This window comes from Rutilus rutilus, assembly GCF_951802725.1.
Source record: "Rutilus rutilus genome assembly, chromosome: 3".
NCBI classification, from domain to species: Eukaryota; Metazoa; Chordata; class Actinopteri; order Cypriniformes; family Leuciscidae; genus Rutilus; species Rutilus rutilus.
Genome location: NC_140211.1, coordinates 56,081,666 through 56,099,733, shown reverse-complemented (window position 1 = coordinate 56,099,733; position 18,068 = coordinate 56,081,666). Strand labels below are relative to the sequence as shown.

Sequence of the window (18,068 nt, the reverse complement as noted above, 5' to 3'; positions counted from 1 at the left end):
CATTCGTCACGGTGCCACTGAGTGTCAAAACGCGAAAGGCGAAGCTTGAATTTCCAGGTACGTATGTCCCTCCTTGGCGAATGTATTTTCAAGATGGAGGCGCAACATGGCTGCCGCCATTCGAGCGACTCGCTCGTATGTATTCTAAATGGCAGATTCTACGCTTACGAGAATACTTGATTAGTTGGTAGACGTAATTACACATTAATGAGCACATATCATTTTGAAAGAACAAAGTGTTTTTTTGCTAAGAATCAACTTTACATCAAATTACAGTGTAGCTTTAACAGAAGAATACGGAAACATCTGAAACGTCATAACAAATAGAGCTGCGCGATTAATCGTTAATAGATCGCAATCTCGATTCAAACACCTACGCGATCTTATTCCTAAATGACAGCGATTCGGCTCGATGACTGACCAACCTTTGACAAGTACGATCACAGCGAACATTCAGACCTGCGTTGTGAGCCAGATTGTCATGTATAGATATGAAACAGTCTTTTCAACCACACAATATCATTTTTTATGTTAAATATTTTCTGTGTTCAAATTATGATACAAGTTTATAGTTCAGATATAAACACTGAAAAATAGAGTAAATAATTTTTTGAAGGTAACGTGGCTCTTCAAATACAGATTGTATCAATTACACCGTTACACCAGTAGGTGGCGACAAGTGATCGTTAAAAAATGTATTTGTCATTGAATCATTCATTCAAGAGATTTGTTCAAAAACAAGTGAAGTCTTCATGAGTGAGTCATTGAATCATTCATTTAAAATGTTTAGTTTTTTAACATTTTAAATAGACTGCAGCAATTAACATTTGGTCCGAATCTTTAATAAATGACATGTTATTTTGTTTAGTTGTCTTAGATCTTTGTTTGAAACGAAAAAAAATTGTGATTGTGCAGCACGCGTCACAAGTCATTTCGCCATTTCTACATCATTGCACATGTGAAGAAAATTCCCGTTTCGTGTTTCAATCCGATCAAGTGTTTACATGTCCTCTCAGATTTAGAAAAAGTTTTAAGACAGTTATCGGATTTGGCCAATTCATTCAGATTGACGTGGTTACATGTGACTTTTTTTATTCCGACTGTGCTACTAGTCCAATTACAATCGGAATATTAGGGTCCTTGTAAGTGCAGCTACTGTATTGGTCCAAGCTAGTCTAGATGGGTTTTTTAACCAAGTAGACCAGGTTTGTCCAAACTCGTCCTGGAAGGCCACTGTCCTGCAGAGTTTAGCTCCTACGTGCCTCAACACAACACACCTGGCTGGACGTTTCTAGCATCCCTAGTAAGACCTTGATTAGCTGGTTCAGATGTGTAATGGGTTTGGAGCTAAACTCTCCAGGAACAGGAATAGACACACCTTGAAGTAGACCATCATGGTCAAGTTGGTTAGGACTATTTGACCACCATGGAGGAGCAACTAAACGGCTTGAAACTCATTCAAAATCTTTCTTTAGCAGTCCTTTAGCACAATGGTTAAACAAAGCTCTGTGGCATGAATCCATACAGAACAAAGCTAAAGAAAGGCATGTAATAGGAACAGAAGAGAATCGACTGCCGGAGAAAAAAGAAATTCCTGGGAATCTCAGTGGAACGGCAGGCCTGGCTCTTAACCAGTGGAACCGGGGAAGATAGCATCAGTTCAAATAGCTCTAACTAATTACGGCTGCTCTACTTGGATTCAGCTTACCTTATCTTCGCAGTCGTGCTTGACTTTCGGACACTTAGCCTCCTCCTTTCCCGGAAGAAGGAGCTGCTGCAACTTGGGATAATGGTGCCATCAAAGAAAGTTTGCGAAATGATTACACAAGAATCCATGTGCAGTGTTTATTCGTTCCACACGGCTCACTGAGTTTTCTATTAAAATGCACAGTTCCGATCCTGGATGCTGATTGGTCAATACAGTGTTCAAGGCATTCTGTTATTTCCTAATGGAAGAATGCCATTTAGTGAATTGCATCGTTTTAATGAAACGTTTTGTCCAGAATATTTTTTGCTTAATGCATTAAGGCACTCGAGGCCTTTAGCCACGACTATGTTCACTATACCTTATTGCTTAGTTAGAGACAAATACGGGCCAGTATAGTCATTGATTTTTTTTTTTTTTTTGGCCCAACATGGATTGATTTTTGTCTTTTAGTGGAAGAACGTGCATTTCATCGAGTTAGCCTGGTTCTGGCGTTGACTCTCCTCAATGACTGCACCATGAGAGATTAGATCAGGAGCTTGTCTCAGGAGTTTAGAGTTGTTAGTTTTAGAATCGCTCTCTAATTAAAAAGGTTTAAGAGGATCTACTGCTCACTGGCTCTGGTAATGAAGGAGTACATGGTGCCAAATAGAAAAATAACCTGTTCTGAGCTTGTGTCTGCTTTGTGTGAGTGTGTGAGAAAGTGGTTTATATAGTAGGCCAAAAAAACAACAACAACAATGACAACATTTACGGTTTAAGGGTAAGATTTTTTTTTATGTTTTTGAAAGTCAATAAATACAGTAAAACAAAAATACAGAAAAAATCAGTACTTGTGAAATATGAATGCAGTTTAAAATAACTGTTCTCTATGGGAATTTATTGTAAAATGTAATTTATTCCTGTGATGCAAAGCTGAATTTTCTGGAGTCTTCAGAAATCCTTCTAATATGCTGATTTGCTCCTTAAGAATAATTGCTTAATCACCAAAATTACATATTTAAAAAAATATTCCTTGAAAAAAATTCATGCCTAAAAATAGCTCGAATGTAACTCGACACCCTTGCCTCATTTAGTATACGCGGTTCTATTAATATGCAAATGAGCCCCGCCTCCACTCACTCAGCTCAGAGAAAATACTCAGCAATGGTGTCGACTTATGAATTTGCACATGATTTGTCTTAAAGCATATTAAAAACACCACATATACATATAAACAATATTAAAAGCTTGATTTTCACCAGAGGGGGACTTAAAAACAAAAACAAAAGACCTCAGACTTGTGAATAGTGGTATACATATTGTGGTATCAGGAGGTTTTATGGTAGCGAAGTCAGACATGGATATACAGTCGCATTAGAGAAACATGCAGACATCAAATGAAGTGTTGGAAATGACACCTAACTAAAACACACAGCGTCTTCTATCCGGCCGATCGCTCTGTGTGCCCTGCAGAGAGAGAGAGAAAGAGAGAGAAACGAACGCAGTATGAGTTGATTTTCCTGGTTTTTGAAATTCGATGCTGCTCATTGCTTGACTTTGCAAAGCTCTGCTGGAGTATATTGATTTTTCTGGTGTGCATGTGAGGGAGGAAAAAGGAAAAAAAATGCTGTATTGTATTGCATTAAAAAAATCCATAGTATATCTAATTACGACCACTTCATTTTCTTTACTATTAGGACAGAAAGATAAATGTTTCTGTCCCTCCTGTATTATTTGCTCATCTGCCTCAGGCCACTGGAGATGAAGAGCACAGCACAAACTCTCTGGTTAGCAAAGTGCAACGCATCACTTTCACTGTGATATGCTTGTAGAGACATGGCCAGTTTATCATTCCAGTGACAAACAGGACAATGAAGTTTCTCAATGGATGAGCAAAAGGCTTCTGCTAATAGTGAGCCTGCCATGCAAGACATGTCAAAAGTTTCTAAATATATATATATTTTTTTTTTAAAGAAGTTTTTGATTTGCTACTCAAGATTTGCTGCGCATTTCTTATTATAATGGGAATTTGTAGCATGCAAGCCATTGAAAGTGCACTACATTGACGGAGAATGCGGATGGACGTGGATGTGCACTGCCTTTTTGACTGTTTATACACTGCAAAAAATTATTTTCTTAGTATTTTTGTCTGGTTTCCAGTCCAAATATCTAAAAATTCTTAAATCAAGATGCATTTACTAGATGAGTAAAATGCCATAAGATATTATGTCTTGTTTTTTGGGTAAGAAAATCAAAATGAAGTGAATTTTTGCTTAAAACAAGCAAAATTATCTGCAAAAATGAAGTGAGTTTTTGCTTAAAACAAGCAAAATTATCTTCCAGTGGGGTAAGAAAATGTATATGAATTTAAAGGGAAACAAGATTATTTTTCTTACCCCATTGGCAGATAATTTTGCTTGTTTTAAGCAAAAAACTCACTTCATTTAGATTTTTTTTCCCCCAGAAAAAACAAGACATAATATCTTAAGGCATTTTACTCATCTTGTAAATGCATCTTGATTTAAGAATTTTTTGATATTTGGACTGGAAACAAGTCAAAAATACTGAGTAAGAAAACAATTTTTTTGGAGTAGACAGTGTGCGCAGACTATTCTGATGATGAGAATCCTGTCCTGCAGTCTGTAAGCCAAGGGAAGTGTACTTTCGGCATGATCCCTACAGTGAGGATGGAGTAGACAGCCCATCATTAGGTCACTGCACTCCTACAAACCCCCCTCTCAGTGTCTGGTGGTCCTGCCGCAAGAGGTGCCATTATTTATTGATAGAATTTGTCTATCCATGGTGTGTCATATTGCTGTAAATTCATCTGGATCACTCTTAATGTATTCAAACTTATTGCACACAAGCCTCAGTATTTAACACATTCGCTTGACGTCCCAAAAAGGTGCAATGCATGCATTTTCTTTGACTATGTTGCATAGTTGTGTCTCTAGTCACTGTCTGCTTCGTATCATTTGCTGAGATTAAAAGGTGAAGACTTTTTTTCAGTCCTCTTTGACTGTGTCCTTGTGTCTGCACTGCTTTGATGATGGAGGGAGATCGAGTTTCAATCAGTGTGGTTAATTACTGTGTCCATCTGAGGTGAGAGGTTCGGAGTGCAGCGAAGCATTCCTGGAGCCGGGAAATTACTTGTGTGCTCCGGGGATTCGCTATCTGCTAGAGACAGCTCGCCGACTCCCAATATCAGATTCGTATCGTCTTATTTTCATTCATTTGCTGCTGGAAGGCTTTTCTGCGGCACATGGACTTCCCTGCCCTTCCCCCGTTTGAGCTGCACCTTTGTGGGGTTTCCATCTGCATGTGTCTGTTACACGGTCGTACTTTCAGATCCATTGGGGCCGTGACACACCAAGTCCACTGTTAGCCAATGTGAGCGTCTGTCGGTCTGACCCCCTCTGTGACAGTTTGGCCGATTCAGTATGTTGGATCTGTGTCTTGGCCGTTGGTAAGAGAGATCCCTCTGGGGTGCGTTTCTCATCCAACGACGTAACTCGCTGCTTAAAGGTGCCCTAAGCGATGTCACACGTTTTTTAGGCTGAAACTTTTTTTGTCACACACAGCAAACATCTCCTCACTATCCACTAGCTGCCTGTCCCCTGAACACACTGTAAAAAAACGCGGTCTCTGTAGACGGCCCAGGCTCCACAAACGGCAACACAAACAAACTGGCCCAGCCTGGACCACGAAACATAACAAACAGTGTTCCAGCCAATAACTGACAAGAATGATTTGGGGGGTGGGGGGTTAGTGTGCGTGCACATGAAGGGGGGTGTGGAGGAGAGAGAAGCATGAAGAGGGAAGTTAGCTAGAGGAGAGATGTCCTCGACAACGACTGACGTTAGAATTATATTCTCTTGAATTTTGATATAGCCGACACACGACCAAAGAGACGACGTTCCGATGAACAGATGGCAAAGAAGAGGGAAAAGGAACGCGCGAAGTCCCGAATTTACATCGGAAAAGTTTGCGTTTCTGTTTCAGGAAGCACGGAAGTGAGGGGGAGGGGACGGGATGAGGAGGAGGGAGGGTCGAGCTAGCCTTTTGTTTGACAATCCTTCGAACGTCAACAAGAACTGACGTCACCCAACATCGCTTAGAGCACCTTTAACTTTCATATGATGCATCGTTGAAGAAATCAACTAGCTAGTCACGACTATTCACAACTAGAAACCATATTGTCGCAAATCGGTCGTTCAACCACGTCGGTTTGAAATCGAATTAACGCTATATGTTTTGCTATAAATTACGGACTATTTCTCATGTTTCTGTTATTTTGCTTTATTTCCAGGTTCAATCATAGGCTCGTTCTTACGTAGTAGAGCACATTCACACATGCTTTAAATCTCTTGACAAACTAAAAGACGTAAATGACATTTGTATGTATGCTAAATAAATGTACTGAATGTCAGCTTGCTTATTTGGCTTATTTAGTCCACATGTCATGCAAACAAGAAACTATGCTTCGTTCCAAACACACAACTTCGCGATGCTGTTTGCGAATGTTCAAACGAAACACACAATGCTTTCGGGGAAACGCACCCCTGGTCGGCTGTTCAGTTTAGCGAACGAGTCAGTGCTTGAGAATAAAAGCGAAAGTGATGACAGCATAGAAGTCAAGACGGCACAGACAGAAGGCTGTATAATTTTACCACATCTGACCTGAGCATTGCAATATTTTGTTTTGTGGCACATCCCTAATTATCCCGATTGTCATTTTATGATTTATGCTTCACTGGTGCAAACTCCACAGTGGACTATTACCCAATTGCCCATGTGGCAAAGTGTAGCCTCGGAGGGGAACCGCATGAGCTGAGGTTGCGATTTGGGACAGGGCCTAAATTGAGTCTCTTGTGCATTTCACATGAAGAACACTATAGTTGTCGTCTATGTAGAGCGTTTCTAAGTCAATCAATTAAGGTTACAATAGCAATGTGACTAGCTATGTCCTGGAATAATGCTATTAGTATTATTTTGGATGTCATATCTAATTTAGCTTGCATTATAGTTTCTCTCCAGTCCTATATAACGTGTGCTTTTCACCTTATGTTATAAAGACACGTTGCGTAGAAGCTTGTAATATCACTTGTATGCAAAACCATCATGATAGTTAACTCAGTGGTTTGCTAAACCGAAAATTAAAAATGCAAAAGAAATAGTCTGGCAAAGACATTCAAATGATACCATTTACTGGTTACAAACCCGTAGGACTTTCTTTCTTCCCTGGAACTCAAAAGGAGGTTATTTGCAGAATGTCCAAGATGCTCATTTCCGTACAATGAAAGAGGACTATGATTTGTGCCGCCAAGCACTAAATAGGAGAAAAAAAGCACCTTTAAGGCTCAGAAAGTTGTCTGTGTGCTGTATTCTAAGACTTTAGCATGGATTAAAAACTTCTTTTGTGTTTCACAGAAGGAAAATCCCAAGGGATTGACTTGAGGGTGGGTAAATGGGTGAACCATGCTTTCAACTTAAAGCAATATTTCACCAAAAAGAAAAAATTCTGTGCTCATGTCGTTCCAAACCTGTATGATTTTCTTTCTTCTGTGGAACATTATAGAAAATACGGTGAGGTTGAGTAAATCAATGATGGCAGAATTTAAATTTGGGGTGAACTATCCCTTATATGTATATATATCATTTATAAAGGAATTGTTTTGAATAGGAGTTTAATGATGCACCAAAGCAAACCACAGCAGCAAAAGAAAGGTGTTGTCTTTTGTTTCACGGGTCTATCAGAGTCTAAATTAATTAGGCTAAATATCTCGTAATTCTGCTAAATACGGTAGCGGAGGGACAGAATTGGCTTAAGCTTGAGCTCAGGATTTTTTAATCCTTGGAAACGCTCCCTGGCAGGAGGAAGAAGGGTAGCTTGAGGTGTTTCGAGTTGCGAAAATTGTATCCTTCCCGCCTGTGTTCTGCCAGCTGAGCGTGTGCCAAACTAATAAAGGAGGCCTACCAATCATTTTGTACAGCCGTTAAACCTTGGACCCTTGTTGAGAGGGCAAAGCCACTATCTGAACATCCAGACTGTGGGGTGAGGGGTCCTGAGTGGGAGAGAAGCCTTTGTTCCTATAGATGAAGTGGGCATCTGTGAAACGCAGAACCGGAAGTGAGTGAGTGCTGAAGACAATGCAGAAGGCAGCATTCACTGTGCAGTCCTTTATTCTGTGGTGACAGTGACCTTTAAAAATGGCTCATCTTCCCCACCCCACTATTATCACTGCAGTCTATCCTTTCTAAGATTTGAGGAGAGGTCAGCTTTTAAATAGCCAAACAATAAAACAGGACTCATTTAAATGGGTCAATAAACCCTAAAGTATGCTTGATACAAGCCGACTACTAAAGAGTAAAACTTCCGTCAGTATTCAACATAGGGTGACCACCTGCTAATAAGCCCAAGGGGGGACAATGGGTATGTTTCTGAGGGACAATGTGGGACACTGCCTGGCGCGGCGGTGCCCCACTGGCAGACTCACTGGTAGTGGTTTACCCATTTCTAGCACATACCACCTTGCATAGTATTAATAATGCACTATTCTCCTAAACGTGTAATTTTTGATGTATGCTCATGAATAGGCCAACCAATGTGTGTGTTTTTTTTCTAAATAAAGAATTTTATTTTATTTATTTTTCATTACAATTTATTAAAATAAATTAATAAATTATAATATAAATGTATAGGATTAACAGGAATTGTAGTTGCTCAACACCACAGGAACAATTAAAAAAAAGTATTTAAAAAAAAAATACGATTGACCTCGTATTCCCCTCCCTCCATGTCCGATTGAGAAGGACGTTTTGCAAAGGTCACAAAAAGCCCTCTCGGTATCCCCCTCAACACCTTTCAGCCACAGATATTCATTTCCCCATTCTTGTTTCTTGTACTCACACCTTCTCTTTTTAATTGATGATGGCGTTGCCTCTCAGACTCAGTCTCTTTCTCAAATTTTTCGAATTGGAAAGCGCGCATCTAAAAGTTCCTTCCTCCCCAGTGTGTCTGGTATGCGCGTGCGTGCGGTGTCATGACAACAACGAAAAAGTTGACAACCTAGTCAGCAGTTCAACTGAGGGGTTTGTGTGGCAACAATAGCGTGCTGAAATGTCAAGTAATGTTCGTTTGTCTGCTTGGGGCTCGAGGATATAGAGCGACCAACTTTTTTTTGAGCAAGCATAGATTATGCGTGACACGGTCTCAATTTGCGTGACGCGTGAATTGGGCTTCAAACGCTGTGCGCGCACGCGCTACGCGGGACGGGTGGTCACCCTAATTCAACATGAAACTGGATGCAATTTACATTTTTTTAGCCAATAATCAATAGAAATTATATTTTAGTTCTCACTGAGAAAATTAAACCTATATTTGGACAATTACACCAATTTTCTTCCAATTTCTCATTACGGTAATTATTCCACATATAATTCTAGCTTATAATTTAATTTATATTATTTATAGCAATACATACAGTATTAGATACTTTTTTTTTTCTTCTTTTTTTTTTTAAATCAGCATGAATCAAAAGCAGTAGAAGAAATGTGACCATGATATATAAAGGTATATTTTTAAATAATACAGAACTAACAATCTTTAAAAAAAAAAGTATTCGATTTATTTTTAAAAAATTAATAAAATTAAAAAACAATTAAAAATAAACAATATATATTTTTGCATTAATGTAGTAAAATTGATCTTAACTGTGAAAGTCTTTGAAAATATATTTCAATTATTTTTGATTGATTGTGGGGGGTGAAATGTGATCTAGGCATGTGATGAACTGGTTTCCTGAAATTCACCTGACAAAGAATATCTTAAGATTGTAAATTTTTCAGCATTTCATTCCAAGGTGCCCTTAAGGAACAGTGCTAAATCTGTTTTTATCTTCCTGAATATGAGTAATATGTGTTTTCTTTTATATGAGAATGAGGCCCAGATTCAGCTTTCAGCTCATGATCATCATAAAGCACACATGGAGAGAAGAGTTTATTACACTGGTTTAATATGTGAGATCTCCACAGGGAAGTCCAAAAAGCCAAAGTTACTCATCCTTGAGTCAGTTCTCTGACTCTCAGAGCCTCGTCTCTCGCAAGCGGATCTCTGATGATTCCTCACTGTGTTCTGCAGTGACAGATGGGGAAGAAATGATGCTGGAAGATAAAGGCAAGCCTGGGGAGAAGCAGACAAACTAGAGGTGGACAAACATGAAAGGGAAAAGGCATTCCAGTCGGACTAATGAGCCTGAAAGGGAATGACAAAGAACTGAGATACAGAGTCTAGGAGAGTCGAGGAAGCCGCTTGATATGTTGAAAATATATCTGTACCTGCATGTGACTGGCTGATTTTCAAAGCGCCAAGGGTTTTTGCTGGAAGTATATTTATTTAGCTGAAGGTCAAACAGCTCAGAAGCCTCTTCTACTCAATAATGCAAAGCCGCGGGGCATTTTCCCCATTGTGGATAAACTGGAAACAGAAATTCAGTTGGAAGGCGCGTTCTCGAATGTAATTTCCAGATGTGATCCCGTTGATTAATAGCGAAAACTGATATTTTAACTTATTACTCTTCTTTCGCTGTGGTGTAATACAATTACCTGTTTTAGTTTAGTCTCAGAGGCTGCTTTGTGCTCGTTTAACGTGAGCTCTTTTATTCTGGGGTTTTGTTTTGATTATATGTTTTTGTGGACTTCCCATAATGCTTTCTGGAAATGACCCGAGCCTCATTAAGAGGCGATCTGGAGGTAAAGCGGTCTTTGGTCGCTCCGCTGTTTCTGTGGAAAAATGGAGGTGGTGTACAGGACCTGATTGGCACAGCTCAGTCTTTGTGTGAGAGCCAATGGAGACCATGTGGCTTCCTGTTGTGAAGAAACCAGGTACAGGGGGTCTTTGTTTTGGAAGAACTTCTCTTCTGTATGTCCCTATGTGGATATTTCACTCAGAACACATTAGCAGTGTGTCATTTCTCATAAAATAACATGATAATATTAAGAAGTTATCTTTAAAGGGTTAGTTTACCCCAAAAAAACTCACCCTCATGTCTTTCCAAACCCGCAAGACTTTCATTCATCTTTGGAACACAAATGAAGATATTTTTGATGAAATCTGAGAGCTTTCTGTCCGTCCATTGACAGCTACGCAACTACCACTTTGATGCTTCAAAAAGTGTATAAAGAGATCGTAAAACTAATTAATGACAGATTTAATTTTTTTGGTGAACTAACCCTTTAATTCTCCGCTTAAAATACATGTTAGCTTTCCTGACCTGAGATCTCTTAAAAATATTATAGTCACAGTTATACTTGGTGATTATGAAGAGCTCTCTATATCTATCTTCCTCATCCGTCCTCAACAGTCTGACAGACACTTTATAGAGGCGAAAGCTTTTGAATGAGGCACAAGACAAACCTTTTTTTTTTTTTTTTCATATCTGCCTGGCTTCAGAAATTTCTTCTGTCGGGAGCTATAGATTTAAAGTGCTCTTTGGATGTGGAATAAAATGGATTTCACAGGACGGGGGTAACGGCTCATACTTATCAAACAGACAACCTCATTTTCTCTTGGTTCCCTGCCCTGGACTGCAGAACACATTTTGAAGTCAACGTATGCACAGTGAAAAGGAGAATAGATCAGACTTCTGCATGTAATTTGCTTCCAAAGATTCTATTTAGTCACTAACAAAAACATGTGATGGTACAACCATGTGTTTTCGACAAGTACCATGGTAGGAAAATGGTATTCTTTTAGTACATGTGGATTAATTGCCATTTCCAAACTTTGTGTTTGGATAGAAATTCATCCATTTAACATATTTCCTGTTAGCAGGAGGAGATTAATTGTGTCATATACTGGGCTTGACAAGTTCAAAATCGTTAAGGTGGTTATATTAGTGGGTAACCATTTTAGAAATATTCCAGCAGGGATGGTCAAGGTTGTTCTTTCTCTTTTTATTTCATTATTCATCATTTATGTGACAACATTCCTGTGGAAATCCAATATTCTTCTGACCTGCTTAGTATTTAAAATGATTCACAGGCGAAAATATCTAACATGAATTTCAAGTGACTCTAAAGATTGTGTAATTGGTCTATACTGCACTTTTTCCTTGACATTTCACATTTCTTGAAAAATTAATGACTCATTAGAAGTGATAGCTTGAGAAGCCATGATATCTGCATGTTTGTAGAAATTCCTTGTAAATATCCAATCCAATAAACGATACTTAGAGATGCACCAATATAGACATTTTTGGGTGATACAGATATTTAGATATTTAATTCATGGCTGATATCCAGTATTATAAATAATAAATACGACCTCATGTTGTGACAATCACGTTTACACACTGCCTCTGAAACTTTCGTCCGTCATAAAAAAATTCGGATCGGGTTCAATTTACTGCGTTTTTCGCATCTGTTGCAAGCGTTTCGAGAGATGTTTTGACAATTCAGAGCCACCATTGGTTCACGGAAATTGGTGGTCTTCTTTTTAATATGTGGCTCCAGTATCGCTAGCCAAGCCCTGAACTGAGCCACTGACATCCTGAAGTATCCTTTGAATAGCTCAGGATAATCCCGCAGCTCCTTGTCCTTGATAAGGAGGTGGAACTCTCCTTATTCCTCTCTACGCAATCTCAGGATTGGATGGACCCAATATATTAAATAATACGCTTCGGACTCAGTGTGCAAGGTTTCTGCAGTGTGATGAATTTTTAGGATGACGAATATGAAAAAATGCATACGAAAAGACTCTAAAGGACATTAAGAATCCAGACCAATATACCATGCAAACTGGTTTATTCAGCTTATCCACTGAGAATTCTTATATTTATATAGCCTGAGGTAGCAGCATAAATCATTTTTCTGTGCTTTGCTTGTATGTTGAAGTAGTTGTTTTGTCCCTGATATGGCTCATAGATGTGTAGCAGAGCTTTAAAAGCTTAATGAACTAATGAAAATGGTTGAAAAGGAGATGAACATGAGAGTGGTGTCGGTCTCAACGTTACTGTGGGACTCTGGGATGCATGGTCTGATCAGCAGCAGATGGTCGTCAGTTGCAGCTGATGGTGAAGTGGAAGCTGGAGGAACAGCATTGCACTCCTCCTCTGTGCTCGGTCCAAACAGCCGCTAACATGCTAATGATTAAGTGTGCTGATCCTCTGATGCTCTGCTGCAGGGTGGTATTCCCTTCTCACCAGTGGAATACAGGCCTCTCCATCTGTGAGATCTCCCTTCATTACTGTGTAGTCACTTATGTGTTGTACTGTCTCTTATTAGAAAGTACTATGGTGGTAACATGGTATATAGTGATATTATTGGATGGTTGGGGTGTAACGATACCCTCATGTCACTGATCTCACGATACAATATTATTGTGATACTCCAAGACACTGGACTTGGTGCTGGAAACCCAAAGCACAGGACAATAGAGACACCAGAATAAAAATATCCATGATTCTGAAGCTGAAAATCTGTAAACTTGAATTTTTTTATTTTATTATACACAATATATAGTCACTATCCACGATACATGTTGCATTTTTGTATTGAGATATATTGTGACACACTATATTGAATGGTAATAGTATGGCACTTTAATTTCTTTCCCTCGTTACACACCAGAAACCTTCAACAGTTCATTTCAGTGTAAGTGCTGATGTCATTAGCAGTAGGACATATTGTGCCTGAAATTCATGTAAATATTTAAATTGAACTTCTCACTCAAGTTTTATGATGATAACATAAACTGAAGCACTACACCAAGTGAAACTACTGGCCTCAGACATTTAGACACCACTGTACACCACAGTTTATTGGTGTCTGTTATAAACACTATGAATTCTTTGTTGAAAGCTATATAACAGTTACCTCTGGACTACGAAGTGTTTGTGACCGGAAAGTTAATCTATCTTTCAGGAATTAATCTATTCCAGATGTGTTTATGCTGGAACCGCCGTTGCCTCGCATCAGTCTAAAGAAAACTATTCGAGGAAAGCTTAACATTTGCCAGAGTGCAATTATCTTATATAGCAGGAGAACAGTTCGGCCAACGAAAGCAGCTGTTGTAAAGCTCTCTGTGCCGTTTCTATAGAAGTCCAAATGCGAGTCAGCACATAGACATAAGTGCTTCGTTCCAGGAGGCCTTTCTAAATTGACCACTATTACTACCCATAGACCCTGAAACTGACCAACAACCCCAGACTCCATTACAGGAGACTTTAAAACTGTGTGCATTAGGAAATGTGCCTTTACTGTGTGAATGGGCCTTAGAATCGGTGCAAGAAACCCCAGTACTAAAGAGGGCGATAGTTACTTCCAAATGTCTGTGCCATTAAATAAGATATGTTAAGTAGGTAGCTTAAAACTTCAACAGTTCAGCTAAATGAATCTTGTCCATGGAGTGAGTAGGACATAGGGATGCTCACTTACAACTGGAATTCGGCCTTACCATACAGAAGGCAGTTTGTGCTGATAGTCCCATTGTGGCCCTAGTTGGGTTGCGTTAAAGGATTAGTTCACTTCAAAATGAAAAATCTGTCATCATTTACTCACCCTCAAGTTGTTTCAAACCTGTATGAATTTATTTCCTCTGTTGAACTCGGTAGCCAAACAGTTGACTTCCATAGTATTTTTTTTTTTTTCCTACTATGGAAGTCAGTGGGATTCATCAACTGTTTGGTTACTGACATTCTTCAAAATATCTTCCTTTGTGTTCAACAGAAGAAAGAAATTCACACAGGTTTGAAACAACTTGAGGGTGAGTAAATGATGACAGAATTTTCATTTTGAAGTGAACTATTCCTTTAAGAATTGTGCTATGACACATTTGGGAATGCATTGAGAGTGCCTACACATTAGGCACTACATCAGGGTAGCCAACCCTGCTCCTGGAGGACTACATTACCGCAGACTTCGGTTTTGACCCTGCTCCAACACACCTGCCTGTTTTTTTTTTAAGTTGCCGAGTTGGTTTCAAATCAAGCTGGAAAGCAACAAAGTGATTTGGATGATATAACTGGACCCACCTCTCTAAAGTTCTCATTGGTCAATGGAGGTATATCTCAAAGTGAACTCTTAAAATGCTCAACTTTTGGTTGTAGTCCTGGAGTGTTACTTTCCCCAGTGAAATATATCATTTTGCAGCATTCTTGGAAATTGCATCACCTCCCTTAAAGTGCCCTGAAATTGATGTGTATCCTCACACTTCCACGCAAGTTGTAGAATGTAAAGTATATGATTTATCAAATGCATTGCATACTCTGGCCGTATGTGATTCCAACAGAGCTTCAGTTTGTAGGGCGACCTCATTAGCAGTGATCCCAGACATTAACCCTTGAGTTAAAAAGGCAGAATGACGACTTTTGGTTCTTGTGGTGGCCCAAGTCATGCCAGCTCTTTGTAGACTCGCCATAAACCAGTCTCGACTGCTTTTTAGCTATATTTAGCATTCAACTCATCACTTTGTGCAGCGTTTAAAAAAAAAAAGCCTTAAAAAGCTCATTATACATTTCCCATCCAAGAAGTACAGATGATTCAAGTTATTTATCCACACAAAGTCTTGATGACTCTCGAGGCCAAGATTTGAATAATTTATGAGGACAAATGCGAAGAAATTGTGCTTAGTTTGTGCTTAGTTCCAACCCCCATTTGCTTTTAAATGAGCAACATGAATGTCTCTCGATGTCCAAAGGCTCTGTTGTTAATTTACGTTTATAATTAAAATGATTTATAATGCATTCGCTCATTGTAATCCTCTCTTTACCTCAACATTTGGTCTTTTCTGGACACTAGTAATAAAGTTTTGACATTTGAATGACTGTGTTTGGATCTCGAATGCAAGAATAAAAGAAACTGAGATGAACAAATGTTGAAATATTTGGAATTAAAAAGCTACGGCCCATGTTCATCCACGCAAATGTAATTGTATTAAGCAATGATGCAGATATCGTCTGTTATTAAATTCCTAATCTCTAAACCCAAAGTTCAAGCTAATTTCAGTTCATCATATTGCGTGATGATGAGAAATCCAGTATTGATTTGATCCTCTTCCTCCGTAGGATCAGCAGTGAGGAACTTCAGCCCATTCCAGTTCTCCACGGAGCCGTCAGATACGCTGGTTGTGCGGGGAGCGCCGGCGCTGCTCAACTGCTCAGTCCACGGCGAATCTCCTGCCAAGATCGAATGGAAGAAAGACGGCTCTTTCCTCAGCCTGGCCTCAGATGATCGCAGGCAGGTCCTGGCCGACGGTTCTCTGCTCATCAGCTCAGTGGTGCACTCTAAACACAATAAACCCGATGAAGGGGTTTACCAGTGCGTGGCCACTATAGACAACCTGGGCACCATCGTTAGCCGTACAGCTAGACTCAATGTAGCAGGTAAGATACGTGGTTTGATACTCCTATATGCACAGCATTCTCACACATACTGCGGAATATATGCACCATATATTGGGCGGTGGTTCTCAACTGGTTTTGCCTCAAGACCAATGTTGTTATAAATGCAAGGACAGTATGACAGCGAAAGAGTCTGTCCTGTCTTCATCCTTCAGTGTTATTGCCTGCAGTGGAGTTCAATAAGTCAGTCAGGGCATCCGCTGATTCAGCATCAGTGTTGTAAATGTCTGAGAGCAGGTCCATTTGGCAGTACTGCGGCTGCTGTATTGGGCCCTTTGAGTTGAAATGAAAGTGACCTTGTTTCATTTGCAGGAGGCAAGCTGCAGGGATTATGAGGTGTTTGAGTTGGGTCTTACCCTGAAATTCAATTTGCTTTTGGAGGGAAAAAGGAATGCAATTAAGTTACATTGCAGAGTTGCCTGTGTAACCTGACTGAAATCTCTCTGAAGGAGTTCTCTGAAAAGTCAGAGACAAATGCTTATTTGACGCAAGTCTTTCCCACGTGGAAGTCTGTTTTGAGTGAACAAGCCCATTATTTCTGAAATGCTGACATGGAGTGCAAGCTGGAGATTTTCATTGGGCTTTTTAGTGAGGTATTCTCAGCTGTGGAACAGATTGGACCAAAGTGTGTGGTTTACTCAAAGTCTGCACTGCTTAAATGGTGTTTCGCTCCCACTACTGGTTTTGGGGATTTTCCCATAGAGATGGAAAATCACCACTTCTTTAATATCGCAAAAGATTCCCCTAGGCAGCAATGGGTAATCTTGCATGTGTCTCCTTTAAACCCAAGGGTCTTCAGCCTTTTTAGACCAAGGATCCTTTTGATGGAAAGAGACATTGAGCAGTGTTTCACTGTACAATATTTCAGTATTTACATATTTTTATGATACTTACATTGCAAAGCGATTGAAAAGTAATGTACATACATTAGTAGAGTAACATACTTGTATGTAATATTTAGATTTTACTTAATTCTCCTTTATGTTGGAGGGCCAATGGAACATTAAGCTGAATAGCTTTTTAACTTTAGCTTTGGTTGAAAATGAACTTAATATATTAAAAAAGTTCAAATTCATTAGTGAATGGTTAATTCCTTCAAGTTATCTGAGCTATGCTCTCCACATTCGTTGTAGAACTCTGTACTCAAACTTTGCCTAACAAATTTAATTTTTCAATAAGAACCTGACTTGTATTGCACATATGTTGCAAGATTTATTTAACTTGTTCATCCATTGTCAAGTCAAGTCACTTTTATTTACAGGGATAACAGGAAAATGATGCAACAAAGTTTGTTTCCAGAAGAAAATAGCGTCACAGTCGAGCTTAAGTAAGCTCAGTGAAAAAAGTTATTAATCTAGTTTTTATATATATATATATATATAGCCGTTCTGGAGAAAACCGTGATGTCATCGTCCAGCTCAGTTCAGTTCTCAATAATGGTATCATATCAATATTATTGTTGAATATTAAATTAAATGTTACATTTAATGTCCCCAACTAAGCAAGCTAAAAGCCAATGGCAACAAAGGTGAAAAAGGCGACAGTCGTAATTTTGTACAATTGTAATTCTAGATGAGGATGAGTTTCTGTTTTTTCTACCTTAAGGAATTTTAAGAGAAATATTTGTGACAAAGTTGAAATTTAAATAACAAATAACAGAGAATGCCAGTAAGTCTCTTGAGCTTGAAAGAGAAAACTCTTGAGCCATTCAATTTGTGTATATGTGTGTGCTGGTTTGCTATGCTGTCTAGGAGTTAAAGAGAGGAATATCATCAATAAATCACATACAGCAGCACCATCATCTTCCACAAATGTACAGTATATGTGCATGCACTGGCAATGGATGTCTATGGAGGAACTGGTGTATGCTTGCATAGTGCATGCTTGTAAAAACAAGCATAAAATGTTTCTACAGAAATGCACTAACACTGGATGTAATAACTGACCATGCATTTTTGGAATGAAATTTAGCATTTTGGTAC

The 18,068-nt window shown here is 39.1% G+C and overlaps 1 protein-coding gene across 13 annotated transcripts in view; it reads left to right on the top strand.

Annotated features, from left to right (window-relative positions):
• Positions 1-18,068, top strand: part of neo1a (neogenin 1a) — a 172,090-nt gene that overhangs the window by 46,188 nt on the left and 107,834 nt on the right. For all 13 annotated transcript variants that reach the window (XM_084405111.1, XM_084405116.1, XM_084405122.1 and 10 more), the window contains exon 2: positions 15,751-16,068. In XM_084405111.1, coding sequence (XP_084261237.1) covers positions 15,751-16,068 — 318 coding nt within the window. The remainder of the gene's footprint in view (positions 1-15,750; positions 16,069-18,068) is intronic.